We start from the raw sequence: 22,211 nt of genomic DNA, 5'->3' as shown, positions 1-22,211 counted from the left end.
AGAGGAAAAAGAGTGATTGATTGGATTGAGAGAAAAATCAGAACAAAATACTTGCAATTGGAAAAAAGAAGATTAAATTGATTACGATTAAAAGAAAATAGAGGGAAACAAAGCATATCAAGAAGAAAAAAGAGCAACTAAGGAAGAAGGAGAGGACACTAGAAGAAGAGCTGAAAATGTCGTCGTTTTGAACCCGGAGTACCTTGCTCACGGTACTCCGGGAGTAAGGAAGAAATTGCGATAGTTTGTGGTTAATAAAAATAAATACTTTGTATATAATAAAATAGTGTATTCTTAGATACATATCAATGTGTTATTTTATGGTATCAATTGTTTGAATTTTAGCAAATATTCACAAGATTATAAATTGGTCATAGTAGCGTGGTAGGTTAATTCATGAACAAATTTATTTAAAAAAAAAATATCGACATAGCGATTTAGAATATATAAATCATGAAAAAGGAATTATTGCCGAAAGATTATGGAAAAAGTCATACTGTCATTATTTGATTTTCTACCATATTTTTCGCAAGTAATATATCGATCCCCCTAAGCAACAAAAGCAAGCCAAAAAAATTTAAACACAAGTAAGCTGCTTACGACCTCAAAAAAAAAAAAAAAAAATCTATACAAGTTATATATACATCTTAAGGCTCAGAAACCATTTGCAATTAGGTGCATCTCATTTTGAAGCCGAATTTCTTGTAATTCAAATATTATAAACCCAAGCATTCAAAAACAACAAATTAAACTTTTCTCTACTTCCCTGTTTTAAACTTCCCCATTATTCCTTCTAACCAGCTAGAATCCTCATTTGATGAAAGCTAGCAATGTCAATCCAATGGATAATATACTTTTACTCCATGTGTATTGACACCTAAAGAATAAATGTTGCTCATATTTTTCTTAGTCCTACATATAATATTTTTCTTTAATTTTGTTTAATGTAAGTGAATTGCTTTTCCTTTTTTTTCATGAAACAAAAAAAAAATAAATAAAAATAAATAAAAAAAAACAAGAATGACTAGTCAAGTTCTCACTCTTTAGATTGTCAATTAATCTCTTCCCTTGATTGTTCACCCCAAAAGTTTTTGAAAACAAGAATGACTAGTCAAGCTCGATCTAATCGAAGATCTTTAATTGAAAAAGCTTTATGTTTGTTCTTTCAATTCTTGGCTACGTACCTCTCATAGATAATTCAACTCACAGTATCCCTAATTATGTTACGTGCTTTAATTTCAATTTTTACCTTAATATTAATTCTATATAATCGTTGCTCACTTGTTTTTATATCAATGTATTTATTTAGCCTTAATCCCAAAAGTGCATACAAATGCTAGTGGAAAAATGGTGATTAAGAAGAATTGGGACCAACTTCTCATCATTTTAATTTCTTTGCTAGAAGGAAACTGGTGATACATTTTTCATCAAATTGATGATAAATGATAAATATGTTTAAGACATCGTATTTCAAGCTTAGAGCGTCGAAGCCAAGCGTACATCGTTTTCGCCGGTTCCTGTTAACGCTTGAAAATACAATAGCCTAATCTTTTAAAAAAATAAATAATTTTGAAATAGCTACCACGTGTCTTTCTTGCTGCATGAAAGTATGAAACCATGACACCAAACTAGATAGAAAATTGACACGAATTATCATGCCATATAGAATTCTACATTATAAGCTTTGGTATAATCAATTGCACATTTGATACAAGTGAATAAAGATGGATGATTTAATAAACGAAATCTTGAACATAGCAGCTCCACCGTTTATATTCTTCTTTCTTTGTTTCTTTTTACCACTTTTTCAATTTCTCAAGTTCTCCGTTTCTATCTTAAGCTCAATCTACGCTGAAGATGTTGCCGGAAAAGTTGTTATCATCACCGGCGCTTCCTCCGGTATCGGTGAGGTAATTAATTCTAAATTATGACTAATATCTTAATTAGTGTTGCAATAATCGTAGTTATGGTCAAGATTGGATCTAGTTAGCCAGTCATCCTAAGAACCTCCTCGGGTTAGTTTCTATTTGATCACATTATCTTATTTCTTTATAACTAGTACTTCCTTCAACTTAATTTGTTTGGCCCATATAAAAAATGTGCTTGATCAAGGTTTGGACCAAAATTCTACCAGTGGATGATTTATACTCTGTATTTGTCTTTTAATTTTTTATGAATGCATGCAAGTAGGGTTAGTTATTGGTGAGGATATGTTACTACATGAGTTAATAATGCAATAATAGCCCAAAATGGTGTATGAAGCTAAGTAGGGATGCAATGGGTCGGGTCAAATAGGAGACTAGGATGGAGGTAGATTTGGTAGGTGATAGGGCGGGGATTGATGGATATAAAAAGTGTACTCACCACATGTGATGCAGGGTATGAATTTTAGAGTAAACTCGCCCATCCCCGCTCCGCCCCTATTATTGCATTATTAGGGGAAGGCTCTTATGAGAATTTTTCTTATGTGAGAACACTCTTTATGTTCTAAATTTTTACTCGTATGTTCTAAATTTTAAATCTGATGTTCTAAACTTTTCCTTAGGTGTTTTAAATTAAATCAAATGTTCTAATTTAGTATTCACATGTTCTAAACCATAAATTAGTTAAGTTTGATGTCATAATTTTTAAATAACTTGTTCCAAAATTTTAACTTATATGTTCTAAATTTTAAAACGTGTGTTCTAAGATTTTTAACTATATGTTCCAGATTTTAAAGCGTATGTTCTATTTTTTTTTACACGTATGTTCAAAATTCTTTACTCACACTTTCTATATTCTATATCAGTTTGTTCTAAATTTTTATTCACATGTTCATAATCTTAAGTCAGATGTTCTAAATTTTACTCATATGTTTCAAATTTCATAAAGCAAATTTTTTAAATTTTTAATCACTTGTTCTAATTCTAAAATCAGATGTTCAAAACATATTACTCATACAAATGTTCTAATTATTACTCATATGTTCAGAATTTTAATTTGAGTCACATGTTCTAAATTTTAACTCGCATGCTCTAAATTTTTACTCACATGTTCTAAAATTTACTCACATGTCCTAAATTTTAAATCAGTTCTCATATAAGTATGAATTCTCACATATGGACCTATTCTCACTGGATCCCTCCCCTATATATATATATATATATATATATATATATATATATATATATATATATATATATATATATATATATATATATATATATATATATATATATATATATTTGTGTGTGTTTAGTGAGCCATAAGGGCGAGGTGAGAATCGATCCCAGGATTTCCTGTGATCGGGAGGGAAGCTCTAATCACTTGAGCAATCCCTCACTTTCATCACCCGCCTCATATATGCCTTATCCTAATTTTTGTAAAGGTTGAAACAAACTTGAAAGAGTCTAGAATCTAGATATTATAATATTATAATGAAAATAAAATATTAAATTAATAACATTAATGTCGTATGAATTCTGTCAAGTAGATGGAAAAAAAGAATTGTTAGAAACGATAATTTTTCATATTATGTAGTGATATTATATGACATCATGGTAGCGGGTTTGGGGTGGGTCGGGTTTGAGGTGGGCATGGATATCCAAATGGATGGTGGGGCGAGGATGGATATTAGTTTTTCCCGACGGGGCGGGTATGGATGTGAATACTGTACCCGCCACGGGTCTCTGGTATAACATTTTTAGGCAGGGATGGGTGTGAAGGTACTATTCTCCATCTGACCCGTCCCATTGCCATCCCTAGTCCCAAGCAAGGCCGCCCTCTTATTAGTCTTATATTTACCATTCCATTTTACTCTGTAGTACAACTTGTTTTGTGCAATGGAGTTACCATATACTCCCTTCGTTTAGTTCTTTTTTAATGCATCATTCGATATATTATAAAGTAGACATTGTAACAAATCTAACAACATATTACGTGATCATATTTATAAATTACATATTCGTTAAAAAATTAAGGGTTTTTCTAAGCTATGCCCCCCAAGTTATTGAATTTCTAAGCTGTACCTATGCTTTTTCAAAGTTATAAGCTTTGCCCTCCACCTCACGATATTTTATCAACAATACCCTTTGACAACCATATCAGTTAACGAAAGTTAAGTTATTTTATCAACGGCTATTTCACCAAATGCCACTGAGTAATTTAAAAATTCACCAAATGCCATCGGACTTTTCAGAATTCACCAAATGCCACTGAGTTTTTAAAAAATTCACCGAGTGCCATTAATGACTAACAGCAGTTAACTCCGTTAGTCATTAAGGCTAATTATGCCACGTGGTGTATTCTAATTGGTTCACTTTATTATTTTTATTTTATTTATCAAAAAAAATTAAAATCAGAAGTTTTCAAAAAAAAAATTAAAATCAGAAACAAAAAAAAAAAAAAACTAAACCCCAGCCACTCTTCCCACCGCACCACGGCACCACCGCCCCTACGCCAGCCCAACCCCTTTCCCCCACCCCCACCGACGACCAACATCCTCTTTGGTGTCGGCGGCCACCCTTCCCCTTACCCCTACCATCTCCATCCACTTCCCCCCCTTAAACCACCATCCTCGACACCCTAAAACCCCAAAATTGAAATCTCCAAAATCGAAACCTTAAATTTCGATTTTAAGGTTTTCGATTTTGGGGTTTGAGTGAGGTGGTTCAGGGGGTGGAGATGGGAGGGGAAGGGCTGGTTTGGGTTCGCCGGAGCGGGGAAGGGGCTTTGAATTAAGGGAAATCGATATTGGGGGTTTAAGGTGTCGAAACCCTAGATTTCGATTTTTGGGGTTTTTAATTAAGGGATCCGGCGTGATGGTTGAAAGGGTGGAGCTCGGAGGGTATGAACTGATTTGGGTTCTCCGGCGTGGGGGAGGGGGGAAGTTTGGTCATCGGCGGTGGGGAGGGGAGGGATTGTCGAGGGAGAAAGAGAGTTTGTGAATCGCGGCTGGGTTGCGTCGTCGGCGTGGGTTGGCTAGGCTGGGTTGCGTCGTCGGCGTGGGTTGCGTCGTTGGCGCGGGTTAGCTAGGTTGGGTTGCGTCGTCGCCGGTGCGGTTGTTCAGGGCTGGGTTGCGCCGCGGTGGGGACTGGCTGGAGGTGGAGATATGGTGGTGGCAGTGAGAGACGGTGGTTGGGGCTGGGTCATGGTGGGTGTTTTTTTTTTTAAAGTTTTTTTATTAAGTAATTAATTTACTAATCTAATTAGCAACCAATTAGAATACACCACGTGGCATAATTAGCCTTAATGACTAACGGAGTTAACTGCCGTTAGTCATTAATGGCACTCGGTGAATTTTTTAAAAACTCAGTGGCATTTGGTGAATTCTGAAAAGTCCGATGGCATTTGGTGAATTTTTAAATTACTCAGTGGCATTTGGTGAAATAGCCGTTTTATCAATAGTGGTGTCTGGGGTTATTAATTTGACACGTGTCCCGTTCTAATTGGTTTAACACTTTAAAAAAGTTTTTAAAAAACAGAAAATAAAATTTTTTAAAAAAAAGGTGATTGTTAACGTCAAAGGTTATAGTTAATAAAAATTTAGTGAGGTTTCGGGCACAGCTTAGACGTTTGAATAAGAAGCATTGGTACAGCTTAGAAACTGAAGAAGTTTGGGGGTAGGGATGGCAATTTAATCCGAGTTTGATTCGAATCTGATCCGATCCGAAGGAAAAAGTCCGATCCGAATCCGTTTAAAATTAGTCCGAATTGAATCCGATAAATTAGATCTGAATCTGAATAGGAGGCGGATGGGACTTGGACCCTACGCAAATTCCGATGGAGTCCGATCCGAGTCCGAATCCGAGAGTATAAGCATATGCTTTATAACTTGGGACAATTGTTTGCTTGCTTTGTAGCAAAATTTTGTTATGTAACTAAGTTCATAATTTAAATATGTTATGTTTATACTTTACTTGGTATGACAATACAAACAATTATAGGTATATGACATTACAAATAAAAAAAATATTCTGATCATTTCGGGGGTCCGTTTACTAAACGGATCGGATTCGGATTTAGCTACATCCGACCCGTTGCCATTCCTATTTGGGGGTATAACTTAGAAAAACCGCTGATTAAGTTAAAGGTAACATATGGATAGTGCAAAATCTATACTTATATATTGTGTAAATTTATCTACCAAATTATAATAAGACTTGAACTTGAGACCAACAAGTATCACAATGCAAGTCTTACCGCCTCAGCTATCCATATATTGTGTAAATTTATCCAACAAAATTATAATTAACTTTAATAAATGATCAGTCCTTAATTGTACTATTTGTTTATCATAGGATAATTTAACTTGTATTAAATTTTGTTACAAAATATTAAATATGGTTCTCCTAATACAAATCTTTTTACAATATATTAAATTTTGAAGATGATTTTCAATACATTAAGCAAAAATTAATCAAACTTTAATTACAAACTAGCAACTCAGGGCATCGCCCGAGCCACACACTAGTTGCAAATTAAATGATGCATTTGCATTTGGTGCGGTCTCCAACGCATTTAAACCATTTTATTTCTTAACAAAACATCACATATGTTTCGGGTGAAAACAATGGGACCTTGCCGAAGGTCCAATGAATTGGTGAAGACTGGGCTCGGTCCAAATGATGTTGGGCCGAAGATTTCCTGCACAGCAAACACACGTAAACTAGCCTCGGGGGTGTTGCCGAGGAAGGCCCCTCCGATGCTAAAGTCAGTACAATGTTTAGAGAGAAAGCTATGCAAGAGAATTTATTACTTGAGGCTTTGTCTGAATGTGAATCCCCGTACAAATGTAATATTGATGGCTTTTATACCTTGGCATGTATAGGAGAAGTGGGCCTTGGCCCAATTGACTTGCCTTGTGGACTGATCTTGACTTTAGCATAATTGGAGAGTTGAACCTTGACTTTGGGCTTTTAATTAGATCATTTAATGACTAGGCCCAATTGGACTAAATTGGACCCAAACAACTTGGCCCCCAGACCCAATTTGGAAGGATGACGGGTCGGGTTTAATTAACCAGAAAAAGGAGGGAAGTAAATGATTTAATTAATCCAAAAATTTGAATTTAAACCGCAGTTAATGAAATAACGGCGGCTGGATGGATAATTTGTGGAAGTTGGACGGATAATGGGCGGTTAATCAAGAGGAAATGTGTTTAACGGTTACTTAGTGAGGTATTTAAGAGAAATTAAAGACGCGGACTCCCAGAATTCCAATTTCTGGAGATATAAGCAAGAGAATCGCTCTCTCTCTCCTCACTTCCTCACAAACACGAACTCCGACTTGCGCAAAACCCTTGAATCCGCATCAAAACTTCCTTGAATCCCCGAGAATTAAGCTTAGAAACCGAAATTCGTCATTCCGAACTCATAGATCGGCAAACTCCGCTTCACAATAAGGTAATTTCCTTTGATTTTTGTTTAATTTTCTTCGAATTCGAACTCTTTCCCCTTTTTTCGACTTTTTCTTCGAAACTTCAACAATGGTGAGAGGAGTTAGAGGTAGGGCCCGTGCTCCAAGAAGGGCAAGGCAATTCCCCGATCCCAGGAACAGGACTGGGACCTGGAATGGACAAAGAGTGGGGTCTGACCCTGCTGAAGGGATTAGGGCGACCCCAATTTCATCGGCGCCTCCTGAAGCAACGGAGGAGCCGAGCGCTTCTGGGCGGGACGAAGAAGTTCCCGCCTATCTTTGGGATGTTCTTCCTGGGTTTCAGGAGTGGGAGGATGCTGAAGTAGCCTCAGCCATGATAAAGAACTGCCCCTACTCTTGGTGGGTAAAGCATGCCGATGTGTATCGGTTTGCTGAACAAATAGAGCTGCACTACGGCATAATGGAAGCCGATGGATATTGGTGTAGAATGCCCGTTGCATCTGATAGAATCCATCGTCCACCCCCGGGGTATGTGGGGGTGTACACAAGACAGCTTCAGTATGGGCTGAGGTTTCCTCTAGACATATTTGTCCGAGGCTTGCTGATCCACTACAGGGTCTCCCTGTGCCAGCTAACTCTTGTCAGCATCCGAAGGGTGATGACGTATTTGTGGGTCTGCAAGTTTTTCAGATACGTGCCGAACCTCCATTGCTTCAAAAAGCTTCATCGGCTAGTGCCGAACATTCAAAGTGGGCACGGAGATCACGATCCTGGGTGGTACCGAATTGAGTCTCGGCCCCAGTACTTAACAATGTGGCCGAATGACTCCTCAGACAAGGACTGGAGGGGTCAATGGATCTGGGTTAAGGCGCCCACAGATCCTAACCACCCTTACGTCTTCAGCGCTCCCAGGTATCTATCTGAGCCTGACCCTGAAATGGGAAGCTTGGGCCCTCCCGAAGATAGAGGCCCAGATCTGCACCTTAACCAGCAAAATATTTTCGGCCGAAAGCCGAACCCTAGGGGCGCTGGGGGCCGAATGAAGTTTATCCCGGAGACTTGGCTCCCGGATAACCACTATATTTTCCAAGAGCACATGCTAGCAGCTGTCGGCCTCAGCCGAAAGTTCAGGGATGGTAAGCTTCTTCGGCTGGGGTCGAGGCCTTTATTATTTATTCTTAGCAAGAATTTTTGTTTTGCACTTTCCTGCTGAGCCGATCCAGCATTTTTTATTTTGCTGAACTGATCTTTGCTCCTCTTTTCTTATACTCAGAGCGAGACGAGACTAACGTTGGCATCAACCGTCTCGGCGTCACCCAAGAGAGAGTTATCATCGATCGGGCCCCCTCTATCACCGATTCGAAGCACAGGGAGGTCCATCTAGATTACTCCCATCTCCAAATCGAGGCTGCTGCCCTGTATCAGAGGCAAAAGCCTTGGTGGAAGAAGAGAGATCCTTGGCTTCAACTGCTAGCTGAGGAACTTGAAGCTGCCCGTACAGCCGAGGAGGTTGCACGGGCTATTGAAGCTTGTGAAGGAGGAGAAGGGTCCTCCAGGGCTGCTGAAGAAGAAGCAGCAGCAAGGGCAGCTGAAGAAGAAGACGAGGCTTTGCTGAAGACCTCGGTGAGTTATACTTAGCTTTTCAGCTTCAAAAGTTTTTTTTTTTTTTTTTACTCACTTTCTTCCTGCCCCCCTGTCTTTTGCAGTCTGAAGAGACCAAAAGACGAAGAGAAGGGAAAGCTCCTATTCGTCCCGAAGATCAAGTCCAGGAGGAATCCGAAGATTCAGAAATGGACGAACAGCCCCTTCGAAAAAGGAGAAGACGGATGGCCATCATCGGCCCTCACGACTTCCAGACGAGGCCGATGTCTATCGGCATAAGCATAAGGGAGCCTGAGGAAGGCGGTGGATCGCCGAGGGCTCCTCAGCCACCACCCCAGTCTCCGCCGAAGACCCCTCCACCACCTCCTGAGATGGAGGTGGATCAGAAAACTCCCGATCCCAAGGGAAGGGTTCCATCAGAAGAGGTTCAAGAAAGTGCCGGAGGGCACAATGCTGAGAGTGCTGAGAAGCCCGTTGCTGAGGGTTTCTCAGCCGATATTGCCCGGGAGGTTGAGGCTTTCGTCCTCAGCCCTGAAGAAGAAGCAGAGGTCATAATCATTGACTCTGCTGAGAAGGAAGAGAAGGCTCCTGAAGAAGAAGATGTTGAGCCCTCTAAGGCTCCAAAAGCTCCTGAGTCTTCCTTCCCCTCATTCCAGACGCTGCACTCTGGAGAGATGGGTTTCTCGGCCCCCCGAATTCCAATTCCAGATCATATCTGGGACCTCATTTGGGGCCAGAACCGAGAAGGTGCTGCAGCCTACTTCGGCAATTTCTCTGGCTTAACCGAAGTAGATAGGGCGAGGATCTGGTCGCTGAAGGCCACTGCTGGGATGGGCGAATCTAGCAGATCAGTTCCAGACCCTGCAAGGTCGAATCAACTGCTGATGATGCAGGTAAATCCTTATCCTTGCTTTTATTTTTCAATTCAGCTCTTCAGTTCAGGTTTTTTTTTTTTTTTTTACTGAGTTGTGCCTCTGTTCCCAGTTTGTGCACAATCAGACTCTCACTGTAGAGCTGATAGACTCCCTGCAAGATAGGGTCGACGTCGCCGAACATGCAAGAAAGGTGGCAGTCGAGGAGCTGAAGCTTGCTCAACTGAAGCAAGCAGCAGCTGAGGAGAAGCAGAAGGAGGGGGAAGAGTATGAGAAAAAGGCTGCTGAAGCCCTCCAAACCTTCTGCGCTGCAATGGAGAAGGAGGTTTTTCCCCATTGATAGAAGGGGAAAACTTCCTTCGGGATCATCTAGGAGTGGACATCTCCAAGTTCAAGGCTGCCATTAAGAGCCGAATTCGAGAAGGAGCTGCTGCACAGGCTGAGGTGCAACAAAAATTAGAAGCTTCGGAAGCCAGTAGAATGGCTGCTGAAGAAAAGCTCCAAGCTCAAAATGTCCAACTCTCATAGGTTGTTACTGCTGCTGAAGCTGAGAAAGCCAAGCTTCAAGAGGCTGAGGATCAGTTAAGGGTCAAAGATGATGAGCTGACCCAAGTGAAGGCTGAAGCTTCAAAGGTTCAGCAAGAGCTGAACGAGCAGAAGGATGCCTCCTCCAAGCTCGCTGAAGAGCTGAACCAATCCAAGAATGACTTGGAGGAGGTACAGAAGAAGCTAGCAGACGCTGAAGCCCTGCTCAAGGTCCGTATCTATACTCAAGAGGAGTATGATATGGGTTTCAAGAATGGGTTCAGAGTGTGCCGAAGGCTCTGTCTTCATGCTGAGCCGAAGCTGGACTGGTCCCAGTGTGCTGAATGGGTCCAGGATCCAGAAGATCCCCATATGAAGTTCCCCACTCCTGTTGAAGCTGAAATCCTTGCGGCTGAAGAAGCCGAAGAAGAAGAAGAGAGGAGGGAACTTGAAGCCGAACGGCGGGAAAGGGAGGCTCAGCAGGGTGCACAGCCTGCTTCATCTGCTGCTGGAGCTGAAGCCACCATGGGACCCAGCACTGGTGATCAGTCTGATCCTCGGGCTGAAGCATAGGAACTCGGGCAGTCGTCTTCAGAATCTTGCGGTTCATCATGCGCTCAACTTTAGACTTGTCGCTTCTGAAATTTTTTGCCTTGTTTTTTTGCTTCAGCTTGCCTTGATGTACAAACTGCTTTATCTGTTTTTGCATGTACTTCGGCAGCTGTATTTTTCCGCTTGTGGGCGGCTGCCGATGTTTCATTATGTCCTTTGAACAGTCTGAACTTTGTAGCTCGTTTTCTGAGCATTTGAGCTTTATTTGATGCATTTCTCTTCAATTACTTTGCCTTATTTTGAATGCTTTACTTTTTCTCCAAAAATTTGCTAAGTACAAAGCTTTCAGCTCGAAGAATTCTGCTGAAGATAAACTTGCACTGATAGTGCTTCTTGCCCCCCTCAGTAATCTGAAGACTCAGGTCTTTGGATTACTGAGTTGGGTTTCTGTCTCCTTTTTTAAAAATGGATATCTGAAACACAAGGCCAACTGAAGGCAATGTTTCAGATAATGACTCTCTGGGATACGAGGCTCAGCTAAGGAAATATCCCAGACTTGTCCATGGATTCATGTCTTTGGAGAGCAAGTCTTACTGAAGTTTAACTTCAGCTGAAAGACCAGAGTTCTTTAAAAAGACAAGCTCGTCAGCAATCTGGAACCCAGTTATCCGAAGGCGAAGGTTTCAGACGAGGCTGAAAAATTTCTAATGGTTGCCGTTATCCTTGGTTTTCTGTCTATCTTTAAAAATGGATATCTGAAACACAAGGCCAATTGAAGGCAATGTTTCAGATAATGGCTCTCCGGGATACGAGGCTCAGCTAAGGCAATATCCCAGACTTGTCCATGGACTCCTGTCTTTGGAGAACAAGTCTTACTGAAGTTTAACTTCAGCTGAAAGACCAGAGTTCTTTAAAAAGACGAGTTTGTCAGCAATCTGAAACGCAGTTACCCGAAGGTGAAGGTTTCAGACGAGGCTGAATGAAAACCCTTAAAGAGTAGATAGAATGAAGAAAACTTGAAAGAATAAAAAGTTGCAAAAATAATAGGAATGGTGGCTCTGAAGCCTTTCATTAATAACTCAGAATGTACTTACAAAGATTGTTATGCCCCGAAGGGTTTACACATGATATTTCTTAAGTACATCAGCATTCCAGTGATTTTTCAGCTCAGTTCCATCTAACTGACGAAGTCTGTATGTCCCTGGCTGAAGCTTATCATAAATTTCATAAGGCCCCTCCCATGCAGCTGAGAGTTTCCCATGGATTCGGCCTTTCTGAACTGCAGCAGCATTCCGAAGGACAAGGTCTCCAATTTTGAGAGGCCTTGCATGGACCCTTCGGTTGTAAAATTTGTTGATTCTCTGCTTGTAAGCAGTCATTCTGTCTCGGGCTGAGTCTCTCACTTCGTCAAGGAAATCAAGGGATTCCTTCATAAGTTGCTCATTCTCAGCCAAGAAGTGGTGCACTCTTAAACTTTCAGAACCGATTTCCACTGGAAGAACGACTTCGGCACCATACACCAGCTCAAAGGGTGAATAGCCCGTTGCCTCTTTTTTAGTTGTCCGAAGTGACCAGAGGGTTCCTGGAAGCTCCTCTATCCACTTAGACTTTTGATCCTCAACCCTCTTCTTCAAAGCATTGAGGATCTGTTTATTTGCAGCTTCGGCTTGGCCATTACTTTGTGGATGACAAACTGCTGAATATGCCAATTTGATGCCGAATTGGTCTGTGTACCGCCTCAGCGGTAAATTATCAAATTGCCTCCCATGATCAAAGACAAAGACCTTCGGAATACCGAAGCGAGTGATAATGTTCTGCCAGATAAACTTCCTGACAGTTTGCTCTGTGATGTTCGAAGCTGCTTCAGCCTCCATCCATTTGCTGAAATAGTCTATGCCGACTATTAACCATCTTTTTTGGTAAGGTGCATCTGGAAAGGGCCCCAAAATATCCAACCCCCATTGGGCAAATGGAAGCGGATTTAGGATCGGCTGAAGGTCTCTGGCCGGCTGATGGATGACTGGTGCGAATTTTTGGCATTTTTCGCATTTTCGGACCAGCTCCTTAGCGTCTGAGATCATGGTGGGCCAGTAGTATCCGGCCCTCAATGCCTTGTGGGCTAGGGTCCTTCCCCCAATGTGGTTTCCACAGATGCCGAGGTGAATTTCCCGAAGGATGTAATCTGCATCTGTTGGTCCCACGCATTTCAGCAATGGGGCGGAGAAAGACTTTTTCAGAAGCTCTCCTCTGAAGACGATGAACCTTAAGCTAGTTCTCTTCATCTTGGAGGCCAAAATTCTATCTTCGGGAATTTCTCCCCGAAGCTTGAAAGCTAGGATGGGGTCCATCCAGCTGGGCTCTGGGTCGGCGCAGCACACTTCAGGTGCTTCGTCGACACCTCTTTCTCGGCGCACTTCCACGTATACAGATCTGTTCAGCTCGGTGAGGGTTGAACTGGCAAGTTTGGAGAGCGCGTTGGCTTGAGCATTCTGACCCCTTGGGATCAGCTGCACTTCAAAGGTTCTCAGCTTTGCAATAACTGATTTGATCTTGGCAAGATAATTTATCATGGAGGGCTCTTTGGCCTCGTAGCTGCCACCGATCTGATATGCAACTAGCTGAGAGTCTGTTTTCAGACAAACATGCTCGGCTTCCAGAGAGATGCACAGTTCTAGGCCCGCGATTGCTGCCTCATATTCAGCTTTGTTATTCGAAGTCTTGAAAGAAAATTTGAGTGCATACTCGAAGGATTTGCCTTCGGGAGAGGTTATCACTACCCTTGCCCCCGAACCATTTACGGTGGAGGATCCATCCGTAAAAACGGTCCAGATTTTCTTTTCATCGTCTAACGTCTCTTGGTACGAGCATTCGGCCAAGAAGTCCGCTAGAGCTTGAGCCTTGATGGCTGTTCTCGACTGGTAGCTGATGCTGAATTCAGTGAGCTCGAAAGCCCAATTGGCCAGCCTACCAGATTTTTCAACTTTGCCGAGAACTTTTTCCAGCGGCTGATCAGTTAAGACCACTATCTGATGGCAATCAAAGTAGGGCCTCAACTTCCGAGCAGCTACCACTACTGCAAAGGCAACTTTTTCGAGTAGAGGGTAACGAGTCTCGGCGTCCGTCAGAGTGTGACTGACGAAGTAGATCGGTTGCTGGAATTTATTTTCTTCCCTCAGCAGCACTGCACTGATGGTAGCCGGGCTAACAACTACGTACAGATACAAAGTTTCCCCCTCCACTGGACTAGCCAGAGTTGGGAGCTGATCTAGATGCTCCCGAAGCTGCTTGAAGGCCTCTTTTTGCTCTTCTTCCCAAACGAGCTCTTTTGCTTTTGGGAGTTTCAAGGCTTTGAAGAAAGGTAGTCCCTTGTCCGAAGCTCTAGAAATGAACCTCCCTCTTTGTTTTCGGCTCAGGAAGATCAAGAGCTGCTTTGACTTTGGAGGGATTGGCGTCAATCCCCCTCTTGCTGACCATGAATCCAAGGAATTTCCCTGACTTCACGCCGAAGACACACTTCTTCGGATTCAGCTTCATTTGATGCTTTCTTAGAGTGGCGAAGGTTTCAGCCAGGTCCTTAACATGGTCTTCAGATTTTTTGCTTTTGACGATTGAATCGTCAACATAAACTTCCATGTTTCGGCCTTTTTGATCGGCGAAAACCTGATCCACCAGCCTTTGATAAGTCGCCCCCGCATTTTTCAATCCGAAAGGCATCATTTTGTAATTGTACACCCCGGCGTTCGTGACGAATGTCGTCTTTGCTCGGTCGTCGGGGTGCATGAAGATCTGATGATACCCCGAGAATGCGTCCATGAAACTAAGCAAGGCGTGGCCGCTCGTCGAGTCGACTAGCTGATCGATTCTCGGCAAGGGATAGAAATCCTTCGGACAAGCCTTATTTAGGTCCGTGAAGTCAACGCACATTCTCCAGGTACCATTGGCCTTCTGAACCATCACCACATTTGCCAGCCATTCTGGATATTGACAAGGCTCGATGAAACCTGCGTCCAACAATTTTTTGACCTCGGCTGCGATGTCTCGGTTCTTATTTGCGGAGTAATTCCGCTTCTTTTGCTTGACTGGCCGACACGTTGGGTCGACGTTAAGCTTATGGGAGATGAGGTCTGGACTTATCCCAGGCATATCGACTGCCGAGAAAGCAAACACATCTCTGTTGTCCCGAAGGAGTTGAATAAGTTCACAACGGGTGCTCAGATCGAGGTCCATCCCGATTGTTACACATTTCTCAGCATCTCCTTCGGTCAACTCGACCGTTTCAGTCTGCTGGTCCAGGTCCATTGTTGATGGACTGGACTCTTCACAATCTGGCCTGCTGTCTATATAAGCAGGCGTCCCAGACATTCTCTTCTTCAGCTGGCTCCCTGAGTCTTTCGGCTCAGATGAAGAACTAGCCTTTTCTTTTTCTGACCCTTTTTCTTTGGGCACAGAACCTTGGGCCGAATCACTTAGACCTTTCGGCTTTTTTGTGCTCGGCTCTCTTTCTTTTTCTTTCTCCTCCTCATCCTCGTCGTCGTCGTCTGGGCGACTAGTGGATGGCTTGAGGTAGTTGCACCTTCGGGCTTCCTTTTGGCTGCCCTGGATCCTTTCGGGGAAGCCGGCGTCTGAAACGTAAATCATCAGCTGATGATAAGTCGAGACGACCCCTTGGATCTCGTGAATTATGGGTCTCCCCAAAATCACGTTGTACACTGAAGGAGCGTCGATGACCAAAAATTCAGTCATGACATTCCTAGCTGCTTCGTCGCAGCCGATGGTGACAGGAAGTAGAACCTTCCCATCAGGATAAGTTGAAGCCCCATTGAATCCGGATACTGGGTAGGATACCGGCGTAAGGTGCTTGGGCTTCAGCTTGATTTGATCATAAGCCTTTCGGAACAAAATGTTTGCTCCGCTACCACCGTCAACTAGAACTTTGCTGACGTCGTGGTTGGACACCGTGGCGATGATCACCAACGGGTCCTCGTGAGGGTACGTCACCCCCCGGCAGTCAGCGGCTGTGAACGTCATGTTCGGCACCGGTGACTGGGGTGGCTGAATATCAGCATGATTCACCTGGTGAGTCAGAGCCCTGAGGTGACGCTTGTGCTCCCTCTGAGAGCATGTTCCTCCCGAGATAACATGGATTGGAGGGAATTTTCCTTCCGCAGTTTTACTGTTCTTTCGGGGGAGGTCGATTTCTTGCCGAGAGCTTTTTTCGGACTTCTCAGCCTCTTTTTTCTCGCGGTGATCCGCGATATATTTTTTCAAGTATCCCTTCCGGACCATGTCCTCGATTTGGTCCTTCAGCTGGATACACTCCTCAGTGTTGTCCCGGTGATTCATGGAACTCACACCACTGATTCTTATTTTTTCGCTGATACCACTCGGGGAGCGGTCTCGGCTTTCTGTAACTCTGCTCCTCCTTTGTCACACTGTAGATCTTAGCGCGCGGAAGAGAGAGCGGAGTGTACGATTCATATCTGCCCGCGAAAGGAGCAGATTTTTCTTTCTTCAACTCGTTGGCCGAAGATTGTTCCGAGGCTTTCGCCTTTCCCTTTACCTTCTGGCCTTGGCCTTTAGACGAGGGTGCTTGTTTTTGTTTCCCTCCCCCAGATTGGGATTGGGTTTTTGCTTTGTTCCACTCTTCAGCTCGGATGAATTTATCCGAAGCATTCAATGCTTCCTCCAAGGTCCTGGGTGAATTCATGACCATGAAGTCAGAGAACGGCCCAATTCTGAGACCGTGCTGAAGGGCGAAAACTGCCAGCCCTTGGTCCAGCTGAGAAACGCTGGATGACTCGTTGCTGAAGCGAGTCAGATAGTCTCGGAGGCTCTCGGCCTCACCTTGCTGCAGTCCCATGAGCTCTGCAGTAGTCTTCTCTCGGCGATTTGCCGTGGAAAACTTGCTCTTGAACTTGGAGGACAGGTCGTCCCACCCAGTAATTGAGCCTTCTTTAACTCCCTTGGAGATCCATGCTTGCGCGACCCCCTTGAGAGTGGTTGGAAAATACTTGCACCAAGCCGCCTCGGACCTGGGGCAGAGATGCATGTGAGCCTCATATGAGGCGATATGGTCCTTCGGATCCGAAGTTCCATCATAAGTGATGTGCGACGGGATTTTAACTGTCGGCACATGAGATTCCAGTATCCATTGCTCGAATGGAGAACTGGAGGGCAGCATTACGGCCTTGCCTTTATTCCCAGCCGAAGGGACCGCGCTCCGCCCTCTCAGAGAGGTAGAAGTGGTTTTCGTCCCTGGCTGGGAGGTCTGGGCCTCGGCTACAGGATAGGAAAGGCGGTTGTGCACGCTCCGTTCCCTATCGCCGAGACGGTCGTGAACGCTTCGGCGAGCAGTTTCTGGCCGAGAGGCAGAACTGCTGCTTTTATGGGTTCTGCTCGTAGTGAGCTGAATGGAAGACTCCCTAAAGAAGTGAGAGTTCCTGTTTCTCTCCCTCTCGGTTCTCCAAGTATCCTCCTCCCATTCGCCAAGCTCCTTGAAAGAGGAGAGTTTCCCCCCCTCCTGTCCGAGGCACCTCCGCTGGTTTCTGGTTTGCGGAGGGGTTCGGTCGCGTGGAGGTGGCATGTTCTGGGCCTTCATGGCTTCCATGAGGACCGCTAAGGCTCTCGCTACCTCCTCCGAGTTGGGCCCTGTCAAGGGTGTCCTCGGCTGAGAGCGAGAGTAGGTGCGAATGCTCCGGGATTGGCTCCGGGCATGAGATTGGGTCCTTTGACTGGACCAGTTGTCCTCATTTGACCGAGGCGGGCTCGGCGGATGATTGGACTGGATGATAGGAGATTCGGGTCTCTCCCTAGGCTCCTCATGAGAGTCGGGTCCCGCAGAGGGGCTCCTATCTCGGGGAGGAGACAGGCTAGAAGTGGGGCGTTCCGAGGGACCCCCTCCTAGTGACTTTCGGCGCTTTCTCAGAGGAGAAGCACCGTCGTTTTTGTTCTTGCGATTCTTAGCCATTGGAACTAAGATTGAGGTAGAACGATTGAAATTGGCTTAAAGATTTTTTGAAAGTCTTCCCCACAGACGGCGCCAAATTGTTTCGGGTGAAAACAATGGGACCTTGCCGAAGGTCCAGTGAATTGGTGAAGACTGGGCTCGGTCCAAATGATGTTGGGCCGAGGATTTCCTGCACAGCAAACACACGTAAACTAGCCTCGGGGGTGTTGCCGAGGAAGGCCCCTCCGATGCTAAAGTCAGTACAATGTGTAGAGAGAAAGCTATGCAAGAGAATTTATTGCTTGAGGCTTTGTCAGAATGTGAATCCCCGTACAAATGTAATATTGATGGCTTTTATACCTTGGCATGTATAGGAGAAGTGGGCCTTGACCCAATTGACTTGCCTTGTGGATTGATCTTGACTTTAGCATAATTGGAGAGTTGAACCTTGACTTTGGGCTTTTAATTAGATCATTTAATGACTAGGCCCAATTGGACTAAATTGGACCCAAACAACTTAAATTTTGACTTTGGACATAAGCAGCAATAGACAGTCAAAGTTTTTTTTTTTTAGTTAACCTTCTGAATATATAGTAAGTAGAACAAAATAGAATGAAAGTAATAGTAACTAACTCATCCGTTTTCATCTACTATACGTCTATACTAACACTTACTATTTGCATGGAGAGTGAAGGATAGCTCAAGTGGTTAGAGCTCCCGTCCCGGTTTCACTTGGGATTGATTCTCATCACCCACCGTTGTGGCTCTCTAAATACACAACAACAAAAAAAATAAAAATAAATAAAAAACAAAACATAAAAAAAACAAAAAAAAAAAAACAAAAAAACTATTTGCACGCAGATTAAGAAAATGTTAGGGTGTGGAAAGTTGCATAATGTACGAGTGAGTAATTAAGGGTTTGTTTAGTTCACCTTATTTTAGCTTATTTAATCTAGTATGATTTGATCTTATGATCTTATCTGTTCTGATGTGATTGTCTGCTTTGAGTAAACTTTGACCTTATGCATATGATGATTTATAAAGAAAATATATATATCAAGTGATGTCTTGTTAGATTCGTACGTCATAATGTGTATTTTATTGAAATGTATTTTTTTTACAATTTTTTTGTGTACGAAATTATAGATTTAGCAATAAAAAACCGTATATGTATTATGATAAAGTGTGTCAGAACTTACTTTTTCTAATTTGATGGAACTTAAAAAAAAAAAATTTCGTGATCGGATCCTTTCAAGGTTGGTACCATCATCAGTTAGTTAATCGATAGTTGGAAGCTATTCAGGAAGAATGTGTCCGTAGTTGGAAACTTATTATGGAGTACATAATTACAAAATTTGGTGTGACGATTAAATTGGGATGGATTGGGGAGCATTATATATATTGCACATTTCAATAAATTCACGTTTTACTTAATTTTTCCTTTCCTTGTTTTATGTCAAATTTGGCCCAATAACTTAGAAGATCAATAGATTGCTGAAAGGGTACTTTTATGTAAGAGTACGTGGGAGACTTTTAAATTCCGTCAAAAGGTGTGTATCCTGTAATTTGGTTTACGCTTAGTTCTTTAATTTAAAAAACCTTAATCAATGTTGTGATCAGATTAGGGGAAAATAAAAAAGTAGAAAACAAAGTTTGGATTCATCCTTTAATAGCTACTCGTATCATTTTGATTGATTGAGCAGCTATTTATCTTTCAGTGTTAGGCCCTGTTCTCTTCACCTTAAAAAAATAATATTAAGTAAAAATAATTTCAGTTCAGTAAAAATAAGTTTAGTTCAGTTAAAATAAGTTCAGTTCAGTAAAATTCAGTTTTCTTAAAGAAGAATTATAATAGAAAATCAGTAAAAATAATTTCAGTTCAGTAAAATTAAGTTCAGTTCAGTAAAAATAAGTTCAGTTCAGTAAAAATAATTTCAGTTCAGCAAAATTAAGGTGAATCAAACAGGGCCTTAGTATTATTTTGTGATCCGTGGTTTATACACACGGGTGTACAATGCTCATCATACACCCGGATAAATAAAAAAAGGCGGAAAGAACATCCTGTGTTTCATAAAGAACATACATGTATTTAACAAAGAACATGTTTGTATTTGACAAAAACATGCATTACCAAAGAATATAAAGATATAATAAAAAGAACATGTTTGTATCTTTTTTGTCAAACACTATGTTTTTTCCGCCTTTTTTTGTTTACCCGGGTGCACCATGAGCATGGTGCACCCGGGTGTATTATCTAATTTTCATTATTTTGGGTGAATTAGTGTTGTCAATTAACATGTAATGTATGTGGTATAAGCAGCAATTGGCATATGAGTATGCAAGAAGAGGGGCATGCCTAGTGCTAGCGGCGAGAAGAGAACAAAGCCTCCGAGATGTGGCTTATATGTGCCTTGAGCTTGGTTCACCGGATTCTATTACAGTTACTGCTGATGTTTCGATTGTTGATGATTGCAAACAAATTGTTAATTCTGCCGTATCACACTTTGGAAGGGGTAAGCTGCACTAGCTTTTAAAGCTTAATATATTATCTTACACTCCTAGCTTAGCCACCACATCGAGGCAATAATATATATTTTCAATAGGCCAGGTTTATTGGATAAGAACTCGATAGATGCATCTATTTTGGATAAGTCTTCATTGTGCTAAACCAAGCCTACACCCACGGACAATGTATATGTGACTGTATACCATACAAGCCCTGCGTTGTTTACATCCTAAAAGCAATTGGTAATATGTGAAATAGCACACCAAACTTATAAACTATGCTACCTCGATCTCCTTCAATGTAGGAGCATTATTGGACAATTATTCCTAATTGACATATGTATTATAATCTTAACTGATAGAGTATAAAAACATATTCCTAGGCCTTAACAATATTTCAATATCTATTGTCATAGTTCATTGTAATTTTTTTTTTATTTTTTTTTTTTCCCCCCTAAAGAAAAGATGGCCTAAGATTTCAATTTATTGTGTTGATGATATATTTTTTTGGTAAATTGAAGTGGACCATCTGGTGAATAATGCTGGCATTACATCAATTAGCATGCTTGAAGATTATGAAGACATCATTATCCCAACACCCATCATGGTAGACTCTTTCTTTTAGTACGACATCCATTTTTCTTTTTACTGCGTTAATTTGAAATATACACGAGTATGGCATTAGTCATTTAGTTCTCTTTGAAATATGGCTATAGCTAATTTAATATAACTAGTGTATATTTATCACTATTTATTTGCAGGATATCAATTTTTGGGGTGCTGTAAATGTAACTCATTTTGCAATTCCACACCTTAGAAAAACTGAGGGAAAGATCATTGTCATGTCTTCCTCGGCTGCTTGGTTGCCAACCCCACGAATGAGCATTTACAATGTATGAATTGTCTTCTTCTACAATTAAAAAGTACTTTCATGTATACGCGACTTGGTTATAAGTTTAAGGTAATGATATAGCAGATTATAAATCTATATACATATATTTGCCTATTTCAGGCAAGCAAAGCGGCAATGATATCCTTCTATGAGACATTAAGGGTAGAACTCGGGTCAGATATTCAAATAACTATAGCAACTCCTGGATTTGTAGAGTCTGAAATGACAAAAGGGAAGCACCTTGCACCCAAAGGTTTGATGAATGTGGATGTGAACTTGAGAGATGTAAGTTTTCATTGATCTTATTTCTAATTTGATATTATTAGTAGTGATCAATTATTTTCCTTATTTTAATCATTTAGAATAAAGGAAATTTTCCTTAAATTCCCCTAAATATATGTTAACAAAAAAAAATATAATGGGAAATAATACTAGGTTATGTAAACTATTTCTTATGTCAATAACCTTGTGATTAATCATAGGTGCAAGTAAGTGCATTACCAATAGTCACGGGACAAAATTGCGCGAAGGCCATGATAAACAGTGCATGTAGGGGTGATAGATATGTGACGGAACCAACATGGTATAGGGTATTAAGCTGGTGGAAAGCACTTACTCCGGAGCTCCTGGACTGGTTTTTCTCGGCGTTCTATCTTATCAAGATTGGTGATTCACCCTTTAATTCATTAAGCAAGATAATATTGGATCTCCCTGGGTTAAGGGCTATGCTTTATCCATCTTAGGTCTATTCACCCGGAGTCAAAACCAAGTAATATGTTGCTCAATCTTGTATTGCTTGTTGTGTCTTAATAGTCTAGATAGCCAAAAATATAAAAACTGTTGGTTCTTTCATCATGATCATATAATAATTATACGTTGTATAATGTATTACATAGTATAAAATTATGTATTGGGCTAGTTTATATTACGCGCGGTTCATTGGATATTTGGATGTCCTACA

At 41.8% G+C, this 22,211-nt stretch overlaps 1 protein-coding gene across 1 annotated transcript; it reads left to right on the top strand.

Annotated features, from left to right (window-relative positions):
* Nucleotides 1–1,724: 1,724 nt before the first annotated feature.
* Nucleotides 1,725–21,993, top strand: LOC145596997 (11-beta-hydroxysteroid dehydrogenase A-like). The gene is made up of 6 exons (XM_081653185.1): nucleotides 1,725–1,910; nucleotides 20,174–20,366; nucleotides 20,880–20,965; nucleotides 21,120–21,251; nucleotides 21,371–21,535; nucleotides 21,733–21,993. The coding sequence occupies exons 1-6, from the start codon at nucleotides 1,725–1,727 to the stop codon at nucleotides 21,991–21,993; spliced, it is 1,023 nt and encodes a 340-aa protein (XP_081509311.1).
* The last annotated feature ends 218 nt before the right edge of the window (nucleotides 21,994–22,211 follow it).

Source organism: Chenopodium album, chromosome 20, assembly GCF_948465745.1.
Source record: "Chenopodium album chromosome 20, dcCheAlbu1.1, whole genome shotgun sequence".
NCBI classification, from domain to species: Eukaryota; Viridiplantae; Streptophyta; class Magnoliopsida; order Caryophyllales; family Amaranthaceae; genus Chenopodium; species Chenopodium album.
This window is presented reverse-complemented; position numbering and strand designations above follow the sequence as displayed.